Source organism: Amia ocellicauda, chromosome 15, assembly GCF_036373705.1.
Source record: "Amia ocellicauda isolate fAmiCal2 chromosome 15, fAmiCal2.hap1, whole genome shotgun sequence".
NCBI classification, from domain to species: Eukaryota; Metazoa; Chordata; class Actinopteri; order Amiiformes; family Amiidae; genus Amia; species Amia ocellicauda.
This window is the reverse complement of record NC_089864.1, coordinates 20,343,420-20,365,023: the sequence shown is the minus strand read 5'-3', so window position 1 is coordinate 20,365,023 and position 21,604 is coordinate 20,343,420. Positions and strand designations below refer to the sequence as shown.

The 21,604-nt window shown below is 37.8% G+C and overlaps 2 protein-coding genes across 6 annotated transcripts; one reads left to right on the top strand and one right to left on the bottom strand.

Annotated features, from left to right (window-relative positions):
* Positions 1 to 498: 498 nt before the first annotated feature.
* LOC136771386 (transmembrane protein 243) lies at positions 499 to 8,822 on the top strand. 4 transcript variants are annotated; one of them, XM_066723668.1, is made up of 7 exons: positions 499 to 586; positions 1,184 to 1,283; positions 2,068 to 2,104; positions 3,334 to 3,593; positions 4,185 to 4,235; positions 4,549 to 4,653; positions 7,846 to 8,822. In XM_066723668.1, exons 4-7 carry the CDS (start codon positions 3,516 to 3,518, stop codon positions 7,966 to 7,968), a joined length of 357 nt encoding a protein of 118 aa, XP_066579765.1. In that variant the 5' UTR covers positions 499 to 586; positions 1,184 to 1,283; positions 2,068 to 2,104; positions 3,334 to 3,515; the 3' UTR covers positions 7,969 to 8,822. The 4 variants fall into 4 exon arrangements, with proteins under 4 accessions (XP_066579765.1, XP_066579763.1, XP_066579767.1 ...); XM_066723666.1 differs by having other exon boundaries at positions 1,091 to 1,283; XM_066723669.1 differs by lacking the exon at positions 1,184 to 1,283 and having other exon boundaries at positions 500 to 586.
* Positions 8,823 to 9,219: 397 nt separating this feature from the next.
* Positions 9,220 to 21,226, bottom strand: dmtf1 (cyclin D binding myb-like transcription factor 1). 2 transcript variants are annotated; one of them, XM_066723665.1, is made up of 17 exons: positions 21,086 to 21,226; positions 19,880 to 19,995; positions 19,558 to 19,680; positions 19,256 to 19,350; positions 18,572 to 18,680; positions 18,111 to 18,187; positions 17,787 to 17,944; positions 16,927 to 16,959; positions 16,208 to 16,317; positions 15,783 to 16,011; positions 15,456 to 15,607; positions 15,027 to 15,236; positions 14,736 to 14,821; positions 14,254 to 14,412; positions 13,593 to 13,973; positions 12,941 to 13,085; positions 9,220 to 11,586 (listed from the first exon to the last, which is right to left on the bottom strand). In XM_066723665.1, the coding sequence occupies exons 2-17, from the start codon at positions 19,986 to 19,988 to the stop codon at positions 11,498 to 11,500; spliced, it is 2,265 nt and encodes a 754-aa protein (XP_066579762.1). In that variant the 5' UTR covers positions 19,989 to 19,995; positions 21,086 to 21,226; the 3' UTR covers positions 9,220 to 11,497. The 2 variants fall into 2 exon arrangements, with proteins under 2 accessions (XP_066579762.1, XP_066579761.1); XM_066723664.1 differs by lacking the exon at positions 21,086 to 21,226 and adding an exon at positions 20,761 to 20,964.
* Positions 21,227 to 21,604: the final 378 nt, after the last annotated feature.

Below are 21,604 nucleotides of genomic sequence, written 5' to 3'. Positions count from 1 at the left end.
GATAGATGCAGCATAGCCCAATTTCATGATCCATGTGAGGGTTTGGTTTCATTTCTTTTTCCAAAATACTTGTTTACTCATGAAGTTTTACCCGGTTTAAATTTACCAATGAATCATCTAAATTCACTGTGAGGGACAGAAGTAATCGGGAAGTTACATGGCTCACAAGACTATTGCTCAAGACCTTTATGGTGCACATAAGCTGCAAATACATGTATTTAATGCTGAATAAGAACAGTTATTTTGAGTGGGTCTCATTGTTCAGCTATGTACATCCCTCTTTTTTCAATGTAAAATCTTCAGTCTAAACAATCATGCACATGCATATGCATATAACGCTATTTCTGCTACACAAATACATATTTCTACATAACTTTTCTATGCGAACATAGAGTCGGAATATCATTGTTTACACTACAGGACGACTTTAACGTCGCCGAGAATAAAATCTGTCAAGCGCGGACGTCCCCTTTAAGCACACTTTCCTTTAATCTCACAGCTGACCTGATTCAGTGTTAAGTTGTGCGGTTGCAGCAGCAGCTGTGGGGAAGAAACAATAAAACTGCTTTGTTTCTTTTCCTGCCAGGTGAGTTAGCCCTCTTTTACCGAGACATTTAAGATCCTTATCTCTCTTGTAATAATATGGCACACTTTCTGAATCGAGACTCATATTATGGTTGTCTTTCTCACTCGGCTCTGTTTACATGGCAATTAATAAGACACGCAAAGAACTGATTGCGTGTCGAAACCCTCTTTCATGCTTTCTTATAATGTCACATTGTATTGGATAGGCACTTGGATTTGCCCGTTTGTTGTCCTACCCTGTACTTAGTTAAGGTTATTCCACATGGGAAGCAGTTTTAGACTTATTTTCATGAAGCAACGTTTTTCAGACTCGTTGACATGTATTATTATTATTATTATTATTATTGAGGGCACATCTGTCTGTCGTCCACAGGTTGGCCACGTCAGTTTGACATGCACAACTATGTGCTGTTGATTATTTACATTACATTGCATTGTATAAAGTTGTACAGCATGTTGGACAATACAGTAGATAACGTTGTCTGTATATTATTATTATTATTAGTGAATGAAAGCAGGTGGCACGATGGCGTAAGTAATGTGAACGCAGACGCCTCTGGGTGACGGTATTATTACAGCTTCGCTTCATGTGTGTCAGGAGTTTTAAGCGGCTCAAATCTTTGGAGTAATGTGTCGTACTTCAGGATTTAAAACAAGGCCTTGGAAGTAACACACCATGTACCCTACAGAAACCCCAGGTAAGAACATTTGAATGATTGGATCCAGTCCTCCTTATGTATGTATGTATGTATGTATGTATGTATGTATGCATGATTGTATGTCCTAATTACTGCCGGATGAATAGGCCGGTCTAAGTCTGATTAGCATTATAAATATCCATCCAGGACAGCATGCCTTGGTGTTACTTACCACTTATCCTCTTGTAATCGGGACAACATAATCCTTATTGAAAAGGTACATATTCAGGTCCTGGCCGGGGACACATGAGTGCATTTTAATATTTCACAGAGAATTTGCTGTCTTAAAATAAATCAATGAGAAGTACTTATCCATTAACATGCAGACAGCTGATGTCTCTGCCAGTGGTGTGGGAGTACTGTGGGGACAACCCCAGGGACTGTACATATAACCATTAATGCCAGGAAAGCAGTTATTAAGATATATTGATTTATTGTTCATACCAATACCCTGATATCTTGCACTGGGAGACATTGGCCTACTAGGTTAATTTGGTTTGTAGTAGCTAATTGTTCCCAGAATTTCCTTTCACTTTGGATGGATTTGTCTTGGTTCTTTGATTTTTAAATGCACCTGAATTGTCTGTTTTCTGTTTCATGTTTCTAGTTCCCTTTTTTCATGCCTGCATATGTAAAATTACCAACTATAACATTAGACTCCACTCACAGTTGCTCTCAAAAATAGAACTTTCTGGTTGAAGTTGCTGACTAATATCTTATAGGTGCTTTGACAAACTCCATTTAAAAAATCAGTTATTAACCATTTCTACAATTTCCTTGACAGCTTCTGCGCTCCCAATCAGACTGAATTAATAAACAAGGTATTCATTGCCATTCTCTTCTGATTGTGTTCTGAAAAAAATACAGCCAACGTATCTCAATAGTTTACAGAAAAGTTGCCCTACATAGAAACGTTCAGATGACTTATCTCACTCCTTGGTTTGCATATTTGAAATGTTTCATTGCTGTCACAAGGTCAGGCTGTGATGTAGCCTATGGCAAAGTGTCTTTAACTTGTTCAGTTTTGCATCATGTGCTGTTTCCTTTACACTGAACCAATGCACTGAAAATATGTTTTAGTCTCTGCATGCAGGAAACATTGAGCAATTCACATGACTGGAGAGTGCAGGTGTTTTTCTGTCTCCTGAGAGTATGTGGTACAGCCATGTGACACTGCAATGCCAGCACAGTGAAAATTTTGATTAAGCTAAAAAATGTTTTATTTTTAGAATTATAATTATTGTAGAAAAAACCAGTGGCATCTTATGATTAATAAATGGCTTGAACAGCAGAAACTCTAAATATATCTGCAGATTTCAAGTACCTTCAGTGTTCAGTAACATGTGACTGCCCCATTTATTAAAACTAATGTGTTTAGATGCTATGACATCGGCCATCAAAATACAGAGGACGACCTCCCATAGAATAACTTTTTTGTATCTTGACATGGAAATTTGAAGGTAAATTTAAGGTACTGTCTGAAGTGTCAGATTGTGACACGGTTGTGACTCAGGTAGTTATTCATAAAGACACAAATGTTACACTTGTATTAACCTCAAGGTAGAAACGCAGACATGACACAAAAGCAGACTGTTTGTAATGTGTCGAAGAATTTAAGGCCTACATTTCTTAAACGTACTTAACATTTCTTTAAATTTCAATTGTGGGTTGCATGTATTTGTGTTACACATCACAAGACTACTAGTTTTATATACTTTTGTTTGTGAATTAACATAGTTATGATTTAAATGTACACACAATGATTTAATTGGACTGGTTGGTATTAAATGTAGATGGGTTTCCTATTATTAAAGCCACTTTAGATTTTATTTTACATGGTTACTACGAGTCATTATTGTCATGTCCTTTAAAGCTATCGTTTACATTGTTTGTATCTTGATTGACTTGGACAGATTTTTAAAAATTAAATAATTTTGGAGGGGATTATAATACTTTTTAAAGTTAAAAAGCCTGACAAGTGAACTTTATTTAGACAATTTAATTATTATTATTTTTTTTTAGGACTAACACTGCTTCTAATTATTCACAGAAAATCCTTCCATGGGAATGATGTGCAGAAAGTAGTGGACTCACTCTCCTCTCTTGGGAAATGCTGTTTACCTGAACAAATGTTTTCAATGAAAATGTACTGCGTGCATCTACACGTAGGAGCGTGTTTACTGAGAGATTGAAAGGCTTATTGTACAGGACTTGAACCACTATAAGCCGACAATGGATGATTTTACAACCAGAACGTATGGGACCAGTGCACTGGATAACAGACCCTTATTCGGAGAGACCTCTGCCAGGGTATGAATTGCTTTACTACCAGTACTTTATCAGTGAAAGTTATTTTATTAATGTAAGGATACTTCATGTATTACTTGTGATTTTGTATTGAACAATTTTGTATACTTAAACAACCAATTCAAACTACTTTGATCCATATTTTGCTCTAATAGGCTATATACAAAAAGGTCAAAGGACATAAATGTTGAGCATCTGTTATGAACTGCCTGCAAAATAGGAACTACAATTAAGGAACAAAGCCAGGCTAAATGCTGCACCTTGGTTGCTTGAGGATAGTCAATTATAATCGATTACAGTGGTTTCTATATTCCTATATTACTGCTTGGACCATCATCATTAGAAACATACTGGCTTTGGTCTGTTTTTGGACGCATGCTGTCCTCCTGAATTAATTCCAGTTGTTTGACATTTTCATTTCTGATACCCTGATCACAGAGTTATGGGTACATGTTAACTTCTTAAGGTTTTGAGCTGAAAGTAAAAATGTGACTGAGAGAAAAAGTGTCAAGTGGTTCTTCAGAGTGAAAATAAGCACAAAACTTTAGTAGAATATATACAGTACGTTTTCATTTTTTATTTACTTTTTTGCAGGATCGAATCATCAACTTAATAGTTGGTGGCCTCACATCCTTACTAGTTATAGTAAGTACTTTTTTTACTACAATAATATCTATCTCATCAGTGTATGACAGTATTTATTGCCCTTAATAGCAGACATATCTACTTACCACAGCTACTAATTATAAGCATTAAACTAGCCCATGTTTAAAATGCAGTTAATAATGTTTGACATTTTGGTTTATCGTACAAAATGTTCACAGATGCTTACTCATTATTATTATTATTATTATTATTATTATTATTATTATTACCTGTATCTCTTCATAAACTGTTAGCACAAATATCTCAACTTAAAGTATTTAATGATGCATTTCCCTGTTATTTCTCTATGCAGGTAACAATTATTAGTTCTTTTGTCTTCCCTAATGTACCTCCGAAACCTGTGAATGTCTTCTTGGCCATTTGCATCGTTATGATTTGCGCCTCCGTAATAATACTTGTAAGTATACTTGGGGGAAATCTAAATCTTGTGCTTATGTAATGTAATTCATCATGTGCCCCTTTGGAAGTGTATTACAATCAGATTAGCTGTGTCTTTCACATCACTTTTCATATGACATACCTACTAACATAGCTATTGCTTTCTAGGGACATAGCATTGTTTTATATTCTTTGTATTCATAGCATTGTTCCATTAAACATAGGGTTATGTGGACGGTTCAGACTCAATATGGATTTCTCTCCAGTAACGTTTAGTCTCGGAAGGCCAAAATGCAAATAATATCTTCCAACGTATATTTACTGTAGCAATATTCAAATTCCCTGCTAGCCCAGGTATTATAGCTGCTCTGTCACCTGCTGTCTCTCCAGTTCCACATTTGCTTCAAACAGTGCAGTCAATTGGCCTTCAATGCCATTCACTTCAACAGCTCACTGCACAGGGCTGATATTTGGTATGCACCTAGTGGTCTAACTTGAGAACAGATAATATGCTACTTTCTAGATGATCATATCCAGTTCCAATTGCAACGAACATTACAGTTAGAACTTGAGAATGGTAGGTTTCTATTAGTGTACTAATTTAGTCCACAGCTGGGGATTAAGGCCATTGTTTCCATCTGGTATGGGGGGGAAGTGATGTTGTAAAACTTATTTTACCAATTTACCTATTTAGAGCCAATTGTTTGTACACGCAGAACGGTCCAATATGATCCAGACTTGCAATTGCAAACATGTCTCATAAAGGGCTGTTTATGAATTGCACATTGTTAATTGAATGCATTAACTGTAATATTTAATGGCTTTACATTTTTGCAAATTGAATATGTAATTTTGTAGTGCTCTGTTTGCTGATAAAATGTGTATATTTAATTAAAGTGACTAATAAGATTTGAAAACAGTTGCATTTATTGTATTGGCCACATAACTGTAGTTAATACAGTAAGTCTGGGGGTTAGACCTCATTTGATGGTTTAATTTAGTCTGCTGTATCATTAACATCTAGGTTAATGGTTCTCAATCCTGATCCTGGAGGACCCCGACCCTGCTGGTTTTTGTTCCAGTGGAGCTCTCAATTACTTAAGTGAACCCTTAATTTAAGTAATAATTTCCTTACATTTAACTTTTTTAATTGTTTAACTGATAAAAAGTTAATAAGTTCCTTATACAATTTTATACTTAACTCAAACCCCTACTGTTTAAAGTAATTAAAAGGTTCTGATTCAGGAAATTATTAGTTAAATTAAGTAATTGAGAGCTCAGATTGAACAAACTATCAGGGTAGGGGGTCCTGTAGGACCAGGGTTGAGAACCACAGATCTAGGAGGCAGCTGTCAGCATTTGGAGTTTGTTGCAATTGGTAACAGCTGTAATCCACAGCTGGAGACTTTTGAGAGATTAGGATAGAGATTAATTGTAAATGGATTTATTAGCACATTAACTTAGTCTAGACCTGGAGAAGTAAGTACAGCTGATCAGTTTGTTCATTGGCATTGACCCATTGAGAGAAGAACTGAAGAGGAGTTTAGAACACTTTATCGAAAAAAATGAATTGTATAACAGAAATAAAACATGAATGCAAAAAAGTGATTCCATAAAAGTATAATCTAATTTGTTATTGAATTGCTCTCTACACACATTAAATCAAACCACATTAATCAAATAACATAAAATATTTGCTTAACAGCAGAGTGAATGATACCCAATGTTTTTGTAATGTAATACAGCTGTAGGGAAGAATGTTTCCGGGGCAATATGCCATATTGATTGTTTTTATGTAAATATTTTGCATCGTCACATTAGATTTAGATGTATTTTCAATAAATCAATATAACAATGGTCACATTATAGGTGCTTTGAACTGAAGGTCACCCTTTGCATATATATCTGAGTTAAATTACTGAACAGAATTACTTGCCTTTACCATTCATTTTAATTATATTGACTACTTTGGATTACTGTAGAATTTCACAGTATGCACTGCTGCACTACTGGAATCTAATTTTAACAGTTTTCTTAAATTACAGACTACTATTAAAAACAAAAACTTATTTTTAATGCCAGCTTAACCAGAAAGGGTAATGTTTCTCAGTGTGCTAGAGATAGTTAAGGCTTTTCATGTATTTCCCCCCCCAAATATTTTCCTTCGAGCTGTGATCTTGCAAAGGTCAACCTGAAGTGAAAAAGTGATTTTAACCAGAAAATTCACCCTAGGGTCTAGACCATGGGTTTTCAAACCGGTCCTGGAGTACCCCCTGCCCTGCTGGTTTTTGTTCCAACCTAGGTCTTAATTACTTAATTGAATGGTATATTGCTTTTAGGTCAATTAATGATTCAAGTAATCAATTAAGACCTCAGTTGGAACAAAAACCAGCAGGGCAGGGGGTACTCCAGGACCGGTTTGAAAACCACTGGTCTAGACCAAATCAAAACTTGGACCCATCCACAAATCGCAAATTATATAGTTGTACCCTATGGCATTTTGATGCATAAACACTAGAAAGAGGTTCTAACAATAAATTCAACCTTGAGAGATTACAGATTTGTGATTTGCTGGTCTAGCCATAGGTTTAACTTAGACCATCACGTGTAGCACCTTATTAACTCATAATGGACTTCAAGAAAATATTTTGTCAAATTGCTAAGTGTAGTTAGAATACATTATTCAATTTTTTGTTAATTATATTTTAGACTGTGGGGCATAATGCAGCTAAACTTTTCTTGGCCATAAGAAATCCTAGGGACTAGTCTTCCAAATTTTGTGAAACACTAGGTTTCAAGTCCATGAATCATGAACCAGTTTGTAATGAACTTCTTGGCCATTTTTAGCACATTTTGGACATAAATATTTTCATAGGGGAGGGGGGTTCCAGACAATTACTGACATTTTTGGATAGCTGTTGATGAGATTTACAAGAATCAAGCAAAACATGTTCGTATCCAGGGCTTTGGGATTTTTGCCATGTCTCTTGAGGTAACAGTGGAATTCATTTGAATTGCTGGCTTGGAGTTTGGAGCCTAGAGGTTATGAACTTTTGTGTTGATCTTTGATCATATTTACACTTCAGGTTGACCTTTGTGTGGTCACAGTTATAAGATTGGTGCGGTTATGATGAGCATTTTTAACTATACTGGTATGAAAAGCTTCAACCAGATGTAATTGGCTAATTAAGATGCACTTTCCCTCCAACAGATTTTCTGGTATCGTCAAGGAGACCTGGAACCTAAGTTCAGAAACCTGATTTACTTTATTTTATTTTCAATTGTCATGCTGTGTATATGTGCCAATTTATACTTCCATGATGTGGGAAAATGAATAACAATATGCCTTACAGAAATTGTACTGACAAAAAAGGAGCAGTTCTACATGAATACTTTGTACCTTATACAAGCACAAAGAATGTAATAGTCAATGTACATGAAGCGGTAATATAATTGTATAATTTAATAAAAAATGATTATATTTAAAGATCTTTAATTATGGTGGCCAAAGAGTGTCACTATGTGTTACACACATGTATAGAAAGCAGCTTATTGTCATATTTATGAGGCATATAGCAAAACCATAGCCTGTCGTGGATAAGATGAAGCAAGCATGTGATCTTGTGTAGGAGACTGTAAGGATTTTTTTAAATTGGTACATTTGAAATGTCTGTCAGAAATTTGCATTATGCAATCGCAATCCAACACTTAAGTTACTTTAGCTTTTGGTCAGATTATAAACCTTTGGTCTATAATTGCATTGCTGTATTACTACAGGAAACAACTGACCAGTGGGGTTTTCTTGGTATCATTTGAACTTTTGATATGCCAACAAAAACTGTAGGAGACCCTCGAGCTCTGGGAAAAGCCATTGCTACTGAAGCATCAACTTTTTATATTTGTATATTAAAGAGCTAAGTGTGCATTCCAAACTTGCCAATAATTTTACTATGGCATTTTTTTCATTTTTGGAAAGGTTTATATTCCTTTTAATAAAGCACTTATTGTGATGACTTGATACAAAAAAAAGACCAATTACATTTGTTTTGTTTTAGTTAAGAGGCTAAATGATTGCTCTCAATATAAAAAACAACAACATGGTATTCACTATCAAAATGCCAATAAAACTGTGACAGAAATCATCTGTTTTAATTCCAATTTTAAGGAAATAAAAAAAAAAAATCAATACTTCTACTGCTTTGATTTGTCTGTGTGTGGTGAGTGTCAAACTTATGAATTACAGTAAACACTAATTCAATCAGTGCTTTAGGCTTACAGTGGTTTCTGGGGAAATCTGTTCTGCTAAAATATTTTTTTAATCTTATTTAAATATTTTTTTGAAGACTAAACCAAGTCTGATGTCAAATGACCTTTACAGACTTACCACAAGTGTATCTCGGATGCATAATACACTGAGGTAAATACCATTCTTTGTCAAAGCCACAATATTTCGAAGGTACATAGATACAGCATGAAAAGCATGTACTAAATATAAAATACTGTACTATTGTGGGACATTAAATAACCCCCTGTGGAAGTAATGAGTGTTAATGTTTTATTAAAAAAAGAATGAAAACTACCCACATTGCTGTATAAACTCTTATTTAATAAATAAACACACAGGAAAAACAAAAATGAAACATCCTCTCTGATAAATTAATGCACTATGCTACATGGACATTTGGAAGTAGCTGAAAAAGTCCTGTAAATAAGAAACCACAGGACCAGTGCAAGATTTGAAACCCTGATAAAAGTATACGTATTTGTCTATAGGGAAAACATTAAAGATATCAATTCTGTACCTTGTTACCCTCCACCAATGCCCTTCAATTGACAAAAAATACAAGAATGCATCATACATTTGGCTTTATGGACAACTTTTAAACAATGTGACATTGTTGCTTAGAAACCATTGCACACATTTACAGACTGAAAGATTTACATCACTTCCTTTAGGTATTTTGGACCAAACAACGTTTTGTTTTGCTTTTCAGGTTGCTTAACAACTAATAGACAAGTTAAGTATCAAGCATTCTGCAATGATTTCCCCCCCAATTGGTTTGTAATTGCTTAAAAATGGTTTTAATCATGAAGATATATATTTACATCTGGCAGCTAATCTACTGATTTTGCTGTGTGTGCATGACAACCAGAAAATATGACTAAATATATGTTCATGATTTGTTCCAAGGAGTCTGTGTGGGCCGAACACTGACTGCCTAACACTGTTCTGGCCATGCTATGCTGACGGTCTTGCCTGGGTATTTGATGGTAGCGTAACATTATTAGTTGCCATACAAGCTGTTAGGGGTGTAATGAACAAATAAATAAAAAGTATTCTCTGATTATCACTGCATTAGAGGAACCCCCGAACAGTAAGGGGAAGTGGTTTGGGTTGTGGCTAGTCTTCCAGGGCTAAATAACGGCAAATTTAAAGGCCTCATTTCACCTAGTAGAGATACTCCAAGGATGCTCTTCTACATTGAACCTCCTTCCTTTCAAACACACACAAGACATCATAATGCATTCATGTTATCCAGTATTCATACGTAGTTATATAAATAGTAGTTCATTTGGGATTAAAATAAGTCTTGTCATAGTGTCTGAAAACCTTCCATACCTATAAACTGAACTTTTTTGTGTTTGTTTTCTTCCTATTTACAGTACAACCAAATGTGTTAAAAAATGACTAGACATTCTTACCTTAAGTAAAGAAAAGTAAAAAGCATTAAATGAAAAGTCTCCAATGGCATTCAGCTCAAGGAACATCTTTTCAATAGGCAGCAATAGAAATTGGATCCCATTTCATTTCCTAACATACAACAACATGTTTACCAGGCTAAACCACTTTATACTTGTAAAGTTGAAAATGAACACCAGTGCCAGATGTTCACAGTACCCTTATCATAATAATACTAATAATAAGCCTGAAAATGTTTCCAAATACTGTTTACAGGTTATGAATGTTTGAACTACTGAAAATAAGATGTTCACCGTTCAGAAATTACCTCTTTTCTATTTGGTACCCATTTGAAGCAGGTCATTGTTATACTGGTATTGAGTGACTGCAGATGCAGATGTGGAGAATAAACCTATTGAAAATGGTATCCAACTGAAAAACAAAAATGCATTTTGTTGCTATGAAAACAACCTTGAATTCCTTTTAAAACTTTGGATGAGGTGCAAAAGGTGTTTTTAAAAGTGAAGGAAAGACAACCAACAGATATTGCACAAGTATAGCACTCTTAAGTTGCTAAACCAGAAGTGTGTCATTAATGACTGTTCAAGTCTGCCCACATCTAAGTGAAAGCACGATTAAAGAATACCAAAACAGCAGAAACGAAGGTCAAATCCAGCTAGTAAAGAAGAGTGATGAAAATGGTAAAAATTAACATCAGCAGTTTGAATGTTCTTCCTTTCAAATTGACAAATAAGTTACATCACCTTGAAATGGCAAAGCACAAAGGAAAGTCATTTATTCAATGTTTCAGAAAGACATTTGGCGTTTTGTTGTGCTTTTTCTCCATCTGTATAGCAACTACCCTTTCTAATAGAATCCAAAATGTGATCCTAACTTATTAACACTGACCAGAAATACATAATAGGGCAGGAGCGGAGATTTCCATTTCACTTGGTGAAGAGGTCCTGTATATATCAAACCATGTGAACGTCACTGACCCGATATCTAAACCATTGTAGATAAAGCACAGTAGTATTTTTTCTACCCTTTAGTGTAGAAGTACCATAAGCTACACTAAGTTAAATACTTAATGACTTATGTTGGTCACACTATTAAAATAACCTACTTGTGAAGAACACAGAGTACTGAATCCATTTACAAAAGTTAGTGATGCCAGTCTGTGTCAGTCAACTAATTCATCCATGTCTTTTGAGTCCGCTGGATCAGAACCAATAATGTCTGAGCCTTCCCCTTGGTGTTCAAGTATAGGATCTAAAATCAAACAGAAGAGGTTTAAACATTTTGTTTTCATAAAAAGCACAGCTCAAAGCACTGTGTTATACAATATACACTCACCTAAAGGATTATTAGGAACACCATACTAATACTGTGTTTGACCCCCTTTCGCCTTCAGAACTGCCTTAATTCTACATGGCATTGATTCAACAAGGTGCTGAAAGCATTCTTTAGAAATGTTGGCCCAAATTGATAGGATAGCATCTTGCAGTTGATGGAGATTTGTGGGATGCACATCCAGGGCACGAAGCTCCCGTTCCACCACATCCCAAAGATGCTCTATTGGGTTGAGATCTGGTGACTGTGGGGGCCAGTTTAGTACAGTGAACTCATTGTCATGTTCAAGAAACCAATTTGAAATGATTCGACCTTTGTGACATGGTGCATTATCCTGCTGGAAGTAGCCATCAGAGGATGGGTACATGGTGGTCATAAAGGGATGGACATGGTCAGAAACAATGCTCAGGTAGGCCGTGGCATTTAAACGATGCCCAATTGGCACCAAGGGGCCTAAAGTGTGCCAAGAAAACATCCCCCACACCATTACACCACCACCACCAGCCTGCACAGTGGTAACAAGGCATGATGGATCCATGTTCTCATTCTGTTTACGCCAAATTCTGACTCTACCATCTGAATGTCTCAACAGAAATCGAGACTCATCAGACCAGGCAACATTTTTCCAGTCTTCAACTGTCCAATTTTGGTGAGCTTGTGCAAATTGTAGCCTCTTTTTCCTATTTGTAGTGGAGAGGAGTGGTACCCGGTGGGGTCTTCTGCTGTTGTAGCCCATCCGCCTCAAGGTTGTACGTGTTGTGGCTTCACAAATGCTTTGCTGCATACCTCGGTTGTAACGAGTGGTTATTTCAGTCAAAGTTGCTCTTCTATCAGCTTGAATCAGTCGGCCCATTCTCCTCTGACCTCTAGCATCAACAAGGCATTTTCGCCCACAGGACTGCCGCATACTGGATGTTTTTCCCTTTTCACACCATTCTTTGTAAACCCTAGAAATGGTTGTGCGTGAAAATCCCAGTAACTGAGCAGATTGTGAAATACTCAGACCGGCCCGTCTGGCACCAACAACCATGCCACGCTCAAAATTGCTTAAATCACCTTTCTTTCCCATTCAGACATTCAGTTTGGAGTTCAGGAGATTGTCTTGACCAGGACCACACCCCTAAATGCATTGAAGCAACTGCCATGTGATTGGTTGGTTAGATAATTGCATTAATGAGAAATTGAACAGGTGTTCCTAATAATCCTTTAGGTGAGTGTATATAGTCAGGTATTCCCAAATCTCAGTACGTTCCGTCACAGCCATTCCTCTGACCTGTCAGTGTTGTCAAGGGCAGGACAGAGTCGTTGTCCATGTCTGTAGTCGGCATGAATCCATTGGGTGACGGGACGATGAGAACAGTGCCTTCTCCTATTGTTGATTCACTGACTTGCTCTTCCATTGTGGGAGAACCCAGAGTCTAGGTAAATAATAAAGGGACATTTTCTGATCATGTTCACATGCTGAAAACTGCCAAATGTACAATTATGCCATATCAGCTATCGGCATCTTAGATCAATGTATTTTCATGTCTACTGTAGTTTCTAATATGCCAACTTCAGATTCAACTTCAAAATTCTACCACACAAACATGTTATTACCGCAAATAATGAATATTTAAGCAGAATATACAGAGAATTGTGGCATCATATGACTGATCTGAAAGTCGCATGCTATTAGGGGAAGAAAGAGAGAAGAGATGCATAAATTATGTACCACTAAAGTCTAAAGAGAGAAGGGAAAACCCCCACAGACGCACATTTCAGATCAGATCCCTCGACATGCTTAAGCATCACTGCTTCTCCACAGTATCTGTTTCGATGTGCACTCTTGGCACACCTCGGTAATTTCTCTCCAGATACGCATTTTTAAATGTGTTGTTCAGATATGGCGTGAAGCTCCGATAACACAAAGCTAGAGAGTTTACCTGTGCTGTATATGTAGCAGTCAGGTCCTCCTGCCCCTCCTCTGACTGGAGTCCAGTCTCGGCCGCATCGTCCTTGGGCTCCTCCGTAGTGCCCTCCAAGAACTTCGCTGTTTCTGAGCCACTGAGGGACGCCTGGCCGTCCATTTGTCTCTGAGTGTCACCTTTGACATGGCCTAGTTTATCTGCGTGGATATCGGAGCTGAAGACGTCCACTTCAGGAGTCTCCCGAGTGCTTTCTAGGACAGAATGTTCCACCGTCAGGTCCGACTGGGTTATGGACTCCGGGGAGGTGATGTCGTCCGAAGAGACGGTCCGGATGATGACACTGGGGTGGGACATCTGAACAGTGACGTTTTCACTGGAGTTGAGTAAATTCTCAGGCTGGGTTAAGAGACAGAATTTATCTTGTGAATAGAAACAGCACCGCTTCAGTCACAGTAATTTCAACTAATCAGTTATCAATTCATATATTTTATCTATCTGTATTTAAAACAATACAAATTATGAAATTAGTTGTTTAGTTGTTGAAAGTCATGTTTAGTGGCTTATTTACTGAAATCATTTACCAGTTTATTTCAGCTCATAAAATAGCACCATCTTGTGGATTGTTTTCGGAACAGCTGACCATTGCAGATACTGAAGAAACAGGCAGATGACTTACAGACAGTGCATGAACAATGATCTGCTCTGGAGACGAGGGAGATGCCCCTGCAGTGAGCGTTACTGTGGGGCTGGTGGACAGAGTTAAAGGCAGGCCTTGGTTTGACCCAGTTTGGATGAAGTACGTCCCTGGAGTTCCTGTTGGCTGCAGGTGGAATGACTGCAAAAAAGAAATAACGAGACATTATGTATTTAACATCCAAAAACATCAAGCATTTTGATTCATTTATTCAATTTCATTTAAAGGTGTTGTCACTTTTATTTAAAACATGCATTCTGTACCAGCATTGTATGTTCAATTTGTTGAATAACATCTGCAGCAAGAAAACAGAGCCCTACAGTGTGTGGGTTTCTTGATATGTTGCTATTCAAATTGCATTTTGCATTAACAGAACAAGAAATCGATAGTTCTAGGTATTCAAATAAATTATCCAAAGCTTGTTGTGACTGGACTGCCATTTTGTCTTGAAAATTGATACTCACGGGTAAGATTTCGAAGGTCTGCAGCGTTCCTGTGTTTAGTGTTATTGTCTCTGTGTCATTAGCAGCAACTGAGGTATCTGAAGAAGCTTCACGGAAAAAAACATATATGGAGAATATCAATAGTCAATTGAAAAAAGCACAGCTGAATTGCAAATCATAAAAGTCAAACACTAACACTTCAATCTAATCAAACTGATGATATAGATAAGATGATATTGTTTACTTCAGCCGGGCTACACTTTAGGAACACAGGATTAGAGTCAAAACCGCTCAACAGTGCCGTGACCTTACAGACATGTGTGATCTGCACTGGGATCTGCACGGGGATCTGCAGGGCTGTCAGCGGGTTGGGAGAGATGCTGTTGCTCTCCTCCAGGTGAGCCACTCGGATTTGCACCTGCTGCATCGCGGAGGGAGAGGTGCTGCCGGCCCGCGACCCCAGACCGAATTTACTGTCCGGCTGTTGGTTCTCTACCAGATCCTGGAGGCCTTTGAGAAGAACTTCAAAACAAACATACCAATAATTACAAAACATGCTGAACTACATTTGTAGGTAACGCTGTGCTTCTGGTGAGTGTAGATGTAATGAATTCCTGCATGAGGTTCTCTCACACCTCCACATGGATGTTATAATAATAACAACTATACAATAACAGTCATTATGGGTGTTTTCAAGCTTCGTAAACCAAAAGGAAGAGGAATCAAAGGAAAACCTGTTACCAGGGAAAGGAAGGTCCTTGTGGTTCGAGACTTGTCTTTTAATCGTCCACCATTTGCTCCGCAGCCACTGAGGGGAGCGGACGCTGCTCCAGCCGCCAGACAGGATGTCCCAGTTAATGTCATTTTCATCCGCCACCTCCAGTTCAGAAATCCTGTGAGAACAGCCTGAAATCTAACACAGTTCCGTTGACAGTAGCAGCAAAGAAACGCACTGCACTCTGGGTAACAGCTTGCTGGCCAATCACAGTGTTCGTAACACCGTACACAAAACATTCAGCACAAGCACAACACTTGTGTGATGAGAAGAGACACGCAACAGCACTGTACCGTTTGATTAAATTCATGTCGTCCTCCTTCGTCCACTCCGTGCCGCCGCTCTGCTTCCAGTTGAGGTAGTTCAGCCACTTGGAGCGACACTGCTTCTCAGAGCGAGTGCCCACCAGTTCGGCCACCGAAGCCCAGGAGACCCCCTGGGTGACGGTGTGGCCGGGCTCCGTGCCCGTGAGCTCGTGGACCACCTCCGCCAGCCTGCGCTCCTCGTCTTCGGTCCACTTTCCTAAACCCAAACACAGTCAGCTCATGGGAAAAACACAGTTCAGCTCCTGCTCTGAATTCACACTCGGACTGAGAGAAGAGGATGGACAGTGATTCACTCCTGAGGCCCACAGCTGGTCCTAACATTTTGTGTTTACTACATTACACTTAAACATCACCAAAATAAAGTATTGACAGTGTCTGAGTAGAGGACATACCCGTATTGCAAGTGTCCTTCATTAGCCGACACCGGTCCTTTACAGACGACGCACTTCTCCCCAGCGCGGCACCAATGGTAGCCCAATCGTTGCCATGCTTTTCCCTTAGTCTTAAGCAGAATAGAATAAAATAGAATAAAAACCACCAACCACTCGCAAAAGTGTAAATCAACACATTATTATACAACTTTGATGAGCAACATTTCATACAATGCATAGAAGACTTAATTTTGTATAATATCTACTGCACAAATGCAAGAAGAAAAATAGAAGAAATTAATCTATTTCAGAAAATTATGTATTGCTACATAAAACTCGCTGGAATCATTACAAATCAAATGTATTTGCATATACAAACACCTAATGTATTTAAATCAGAAAAAATTATTAAAAAATATATTATTTACATGGTAACTTAACTGCAAGGCACTAAAATGATTACATGAGTGAATTTGTATATACATTTTTAATTATTATTATATGTTGCTTTGTTTAGAATCTAATTCTCTGCAGAATGAAAGTTATAAAGAAAATATTCAGCAAAGGAAAACAGAAAAACAATAATTCATAATATATTATTTATTGTTCATAATATGAATATGAGCAATAAATAATAAATGAATAGGAATAATATAAGGCTTACAATGAGATCTGGAGGCCCTGGTGTCTCGTGTCATACAATTTGCTATTAATCTAATCAATATGAACTTACTACTTACTCTTTCAGCTTGTCGATTTCTTCAGGGGTGTACCTATGCAACAATGAAACAAGCATTACAATCTAAATACACACACACACAAGTTACAACTGTGTGATTATAACTCAGATATATGGGGCCATTCAATAAAAAATAAAAAATAAAAAAATCGTATACCAAAGTGGATATATCATATCCAGATAGTATCCTTGGATCACTCGGTTATTAATGGACACCAAACCAGCACAATGGGTCGAATGGCCTCCTCTCGTTTGTACAATTACTTATGTTCTTATGTTCTTATATACCAAAGTGGATATTTCATATAGCAGAACAAATATGTCACTCTGCAAAAAAATATATATATACCAGAACAAATATGTCACGTTGCACAAAAAATATATACAAAGTCCCGTGGTGGAGATGTTGGGTTGGACATGCGCAGTGTGCCAGTTGGTTAGAGATGAGAGGATCCTTCACGGGGTCACAGGCATTAGAGCCCAATCTCTAACCAACTGGCGCACTGCGCATGTCCAACCCAGCATCTCCACCACGGGACTTTGTATATATTTTTTGTGCAACGTGACATTTTTTCTGCTATATGATACATCCACTTTGTTATAGGATTTCTTTTTTCTATTATTTTTTAATTGAACAGCGCCTCACACAGATAACCTAAGATTGTGTTGACCACTGCATGTTTTATGTCAACTAAGAAAAGAGGGGTTTTGTTTGTTTGACAAAATGATGCTGTTTAGGTCTTGAACAGAGGCCTGCTTTGTTAAACTGGGCCCTGTGGAAGAAGCACGGCCTGGACTGGAGGCATCAGCTCTGCTCACTGCGGAGTCATTTCAGCTGACGAGGATTTAAAACCCACTTACTTCCCAACGTGGTTTCTGTTATCATACATGCGAAGAACTCGTCTATAAACTGCAAAGAGGGGGCGGTTGAGCCCCCAGGCAATGCTCCTGTAGAAATCCTTCCTCTCGTCCTTGGACATTTCAAAGATAATCTCTGTGGGGTCCTGGATTCCCCGATTCTGTACATGAAGGAGGAACACACATAATTTCATCAATTCATATTTCTAAATTACTTTTTTTTAATGTACAATATGCCTACATAAAAAAAAAAAAAAAAACGTAACAGCTTTTGCTTTGAAAAAGGCCTCAATGTGACTGACACAAAACTCCTACTTGCATATTCACCTTTAAATATTGATCGATGTTGCTCATGAGGATATCTATCTCCTCCTTAGACCACATTCCCTGTTTCCACTTATGACCTAAGCAAAAGAGAAACAATTGGAAATTCGTATCTGAGATGTTGATTAGCAGTTGTTAATTACACGGGGAACATAATCTCTAATTAAAATAATGTAACTTTGTAACTCAGCTTTGAAGGGAAAATCTCAGATGTCAATGAATTTATATACCTGAGAACTCAAATATTATTCACAGAACCCTGAGTGTCAAATCCCAACTTGCTGTATTTTGGATCCCTGTCTTTCTGAAGTATTTGATTTCTTACTGTTGTGTATTATGACAGTTAAGGGTAAGGTAAGAAACATTGTCTTGTAATAATGCTGGTTGTTGTCTCTTTACAATACACGCATTTATTTGTGACAATTACAATGCATCACCAATGTCTATTAAAGCAGCATCTCTACCTTTATTCACTAGGGAATCCTTATCTTCTTTAGTAGTGAACCAAGCTTGGCTGACAGGGGACACATCCTCCGTCTTTTGGGGAGACAGTGATCCATCATTCTGAAGAATCTGGACATCAGAATAAATGAACTAATTTGATGTTGTCAAGGCCAGAAAAACACATTCAAAAGAACAATGCTCCGACAATCCAAATAAATGCACACTAAACAAAATGAATGTACGCCAAGGTTCTTTGATATACCTTTCCATTATTAATCACACTAAAACATACATTGCACTAAATCCTTTGCAGCAATATATTATCCCAAAATTAGGTTAATTATGTTATTTTCAGGAACATTTTTTGCAGCAATCGCACTTTTGTCCTTCCCTAATTTTCTCAACTCATAAATAAACTCATACTAAAAACTAGAACACCAGAAATCTAAGACAAATAAATTAACTAAATGTTTTTGTTTTCCAAAATGAAAGGACCATTAAACTGATTAATCATATTGATTTGCATACTGTTTGAAGAACTCATAAAGAGGTACACTAATTGTCAAGTATATTATGAGTTACTGAGAAGTGACTGTATGACAAATAAGTACATAAAAACAATTTAAATCAAAGAGCAATTGTCCTGTGAAATTGTTTGGAAATACTTTAGGAAAGCAGCAGTAGGACTATGACTCGAATGTTACCTGAATCTGTGCCACAGCCCCATCACTGATGTCACTCTCCGTCATCTCTGTGGTGGCTGTCATTGTCACCTCAAAACTCTCATCGTTCTCTGAAACTGGGGTGAACAGGAGTCATGCAACTGTTTTACAAGAAACGGCCTTCTTTATCAATTAAAAACAAAGCCAGTGATTCAATAAAATAAAGTATAATGTTTTGCTACCACCTCTCTCTCCCTAAAGATGTGTAACTGAAGACATTTTGCAAAGGCTGTATGTCTGTGACTAGATTTTGCAACAGCAATGAATAATCAACACTGTCTTACTGGGGAGTGTGACAACCGAAATCCTCGGTGCGGATCCAGACAAATGTTGGTCATCTTCTGTGGATAAGCGCAGTCTCTTGTGCGAAGTCTCTAAACTCTCATCCGACTCCAGGTCTTCAGTGTCTGTGAACAAAGCCAACCTAGACTCTTCATTCCAGCCTCAGAGCCGCATGCATCAAAACTCAAATCCTGTCAATTCATACTGATAATGAATAATCACGATAATATTCTAATTTGTATAATTGTTCATTGATTTTGTTTTTGTTATTTAAAGCTTTTCAGCTCTATACTAGGCACAGAAACGATATTGCTGTAAACTCACCATTCTGCGGGCAGTGGAGTATAATGCTCCCGTCAGTGTCCTGAGTTAATGTAACTGAGTTTACGGTTTCCAAAGTCACTGTGCCTGACTCATCCTCAATTGTGTTCATACTCAACCTGAAAAAAAAAAATATATATATATATATATATATATATATATTAGACTGATCCACTACATCCAATTCTTCTAATTCACCTTTTGACAGTTTTTTCTTTCTTTCTCTAATAACTGATTTAGCCATAAGCAGGCTAATTATTGTGCAAACTTCTTTTAAATCTGTTGGACAGACTATGCGAGTATGTATGCTGTTGTTACACTTCAGCATTGAATGAAAATAAATGAATACTACAACCCCACCCCCTTTTTTTTTTGCTGTGACAAGACAAGACAGATGTGCTGGGACCCCCCCACATCTAGTGCAGTCAATTGCCTACTATTGTCAGCTTACATGTTCAAATGGCAATGTTTTCTACTATTGCAAAAAATCATAGTATTTTGTAAGTATTTGCGGTGGGGGATGCAAGATCTCAACAACCAACATCACACCCAGTTGATCATAATTTCATTTATTCTGCACTTCTCCTTTTATAGGAAGGAAACATTTGCTGCTTCTGTACTAAAACATGTTTCTTCGTTCAGGACGTGTGACACCTTCCCAAAATGAAGGTGATCAAGAACAGCAGACCAATGCACTCGCTTTGTGTTTAATAAACCACATCAGCTGCCCACCGCTCCCAAAAGTCTGCTGAACACAGTAGACTTCTGAAACACAGCAATCAAAGTTGGCAGTGCCTACTGCAACATGACAGGGGGTGCGTTTAATTGCCAAAAGCTGTGTACGTGTTCGCGCAATATAAAGACAATAAGTGCGGGCTATCGACCTGAACGGCCGGCGCCCCTCCTCCACAGGACAGCCTGTTTTACTAGCGATGCCTCTTCGTGCTGTACGGGCGCTTGTGACAGGCAGACGCGGTGCACAGAAAATGAGATTCTTTGTGCACTTTTGAAGTCGCCATGTTTCCAATTTGTGCAAATGCACAGAGACAAAAACAAGAGACGCCATATTCGCGGCGCTGTGGAGGCAGGGCAGGGCAGGGCGCTGCGGGCGCGGGTGCGGGTGCGGGTGCCAGTCGCGCTCCCCGGGGCTCACCCCTGCGCCGCCCGTCCCCATGGAGACGCCGAATTTTCGGTTGGGTTGTTACTTACTTCCTGCTCTGGGTCCGGGCACTTCGCAGGACCAGGATGAAGAGCCGAAATGCCAGGATGGAGGAACACGCCGAGCTCGCCGCCAGATACCGGAAGTGACTGTACCGCCATGCTCAGTCACTTCCTGTTGCCGGGAGTGTCTTTATTTCTTTATTTCTTTATTTCTTTCAGCCTGTATTGTATTAACAGCGTTTACAGTGTAACGCTCCTCTGTATAGGGATCATGTTTGCTTTTGTTGTTGTTGTTGTTGTTTTTTGGTGGGATATACAGCTTTACATTTTAAGTTGATGTAGATCAGTGTCTTAAATTAAGCCCCATTATAATTAGTTTTTTGGTTGTTGTTATTATTATTATTATTATTATTATTATTATTATTGATGATGATGATGATAGCAATGACAATAATAATGTAATATATATATAGGAAAAGTTTAGATCTTATCTCCTTTTTTTAAGATAATTTTAAATTATAATTTCAGCACAAGGAAAAAGGAGTGACATCATAGGTTGTTAATACA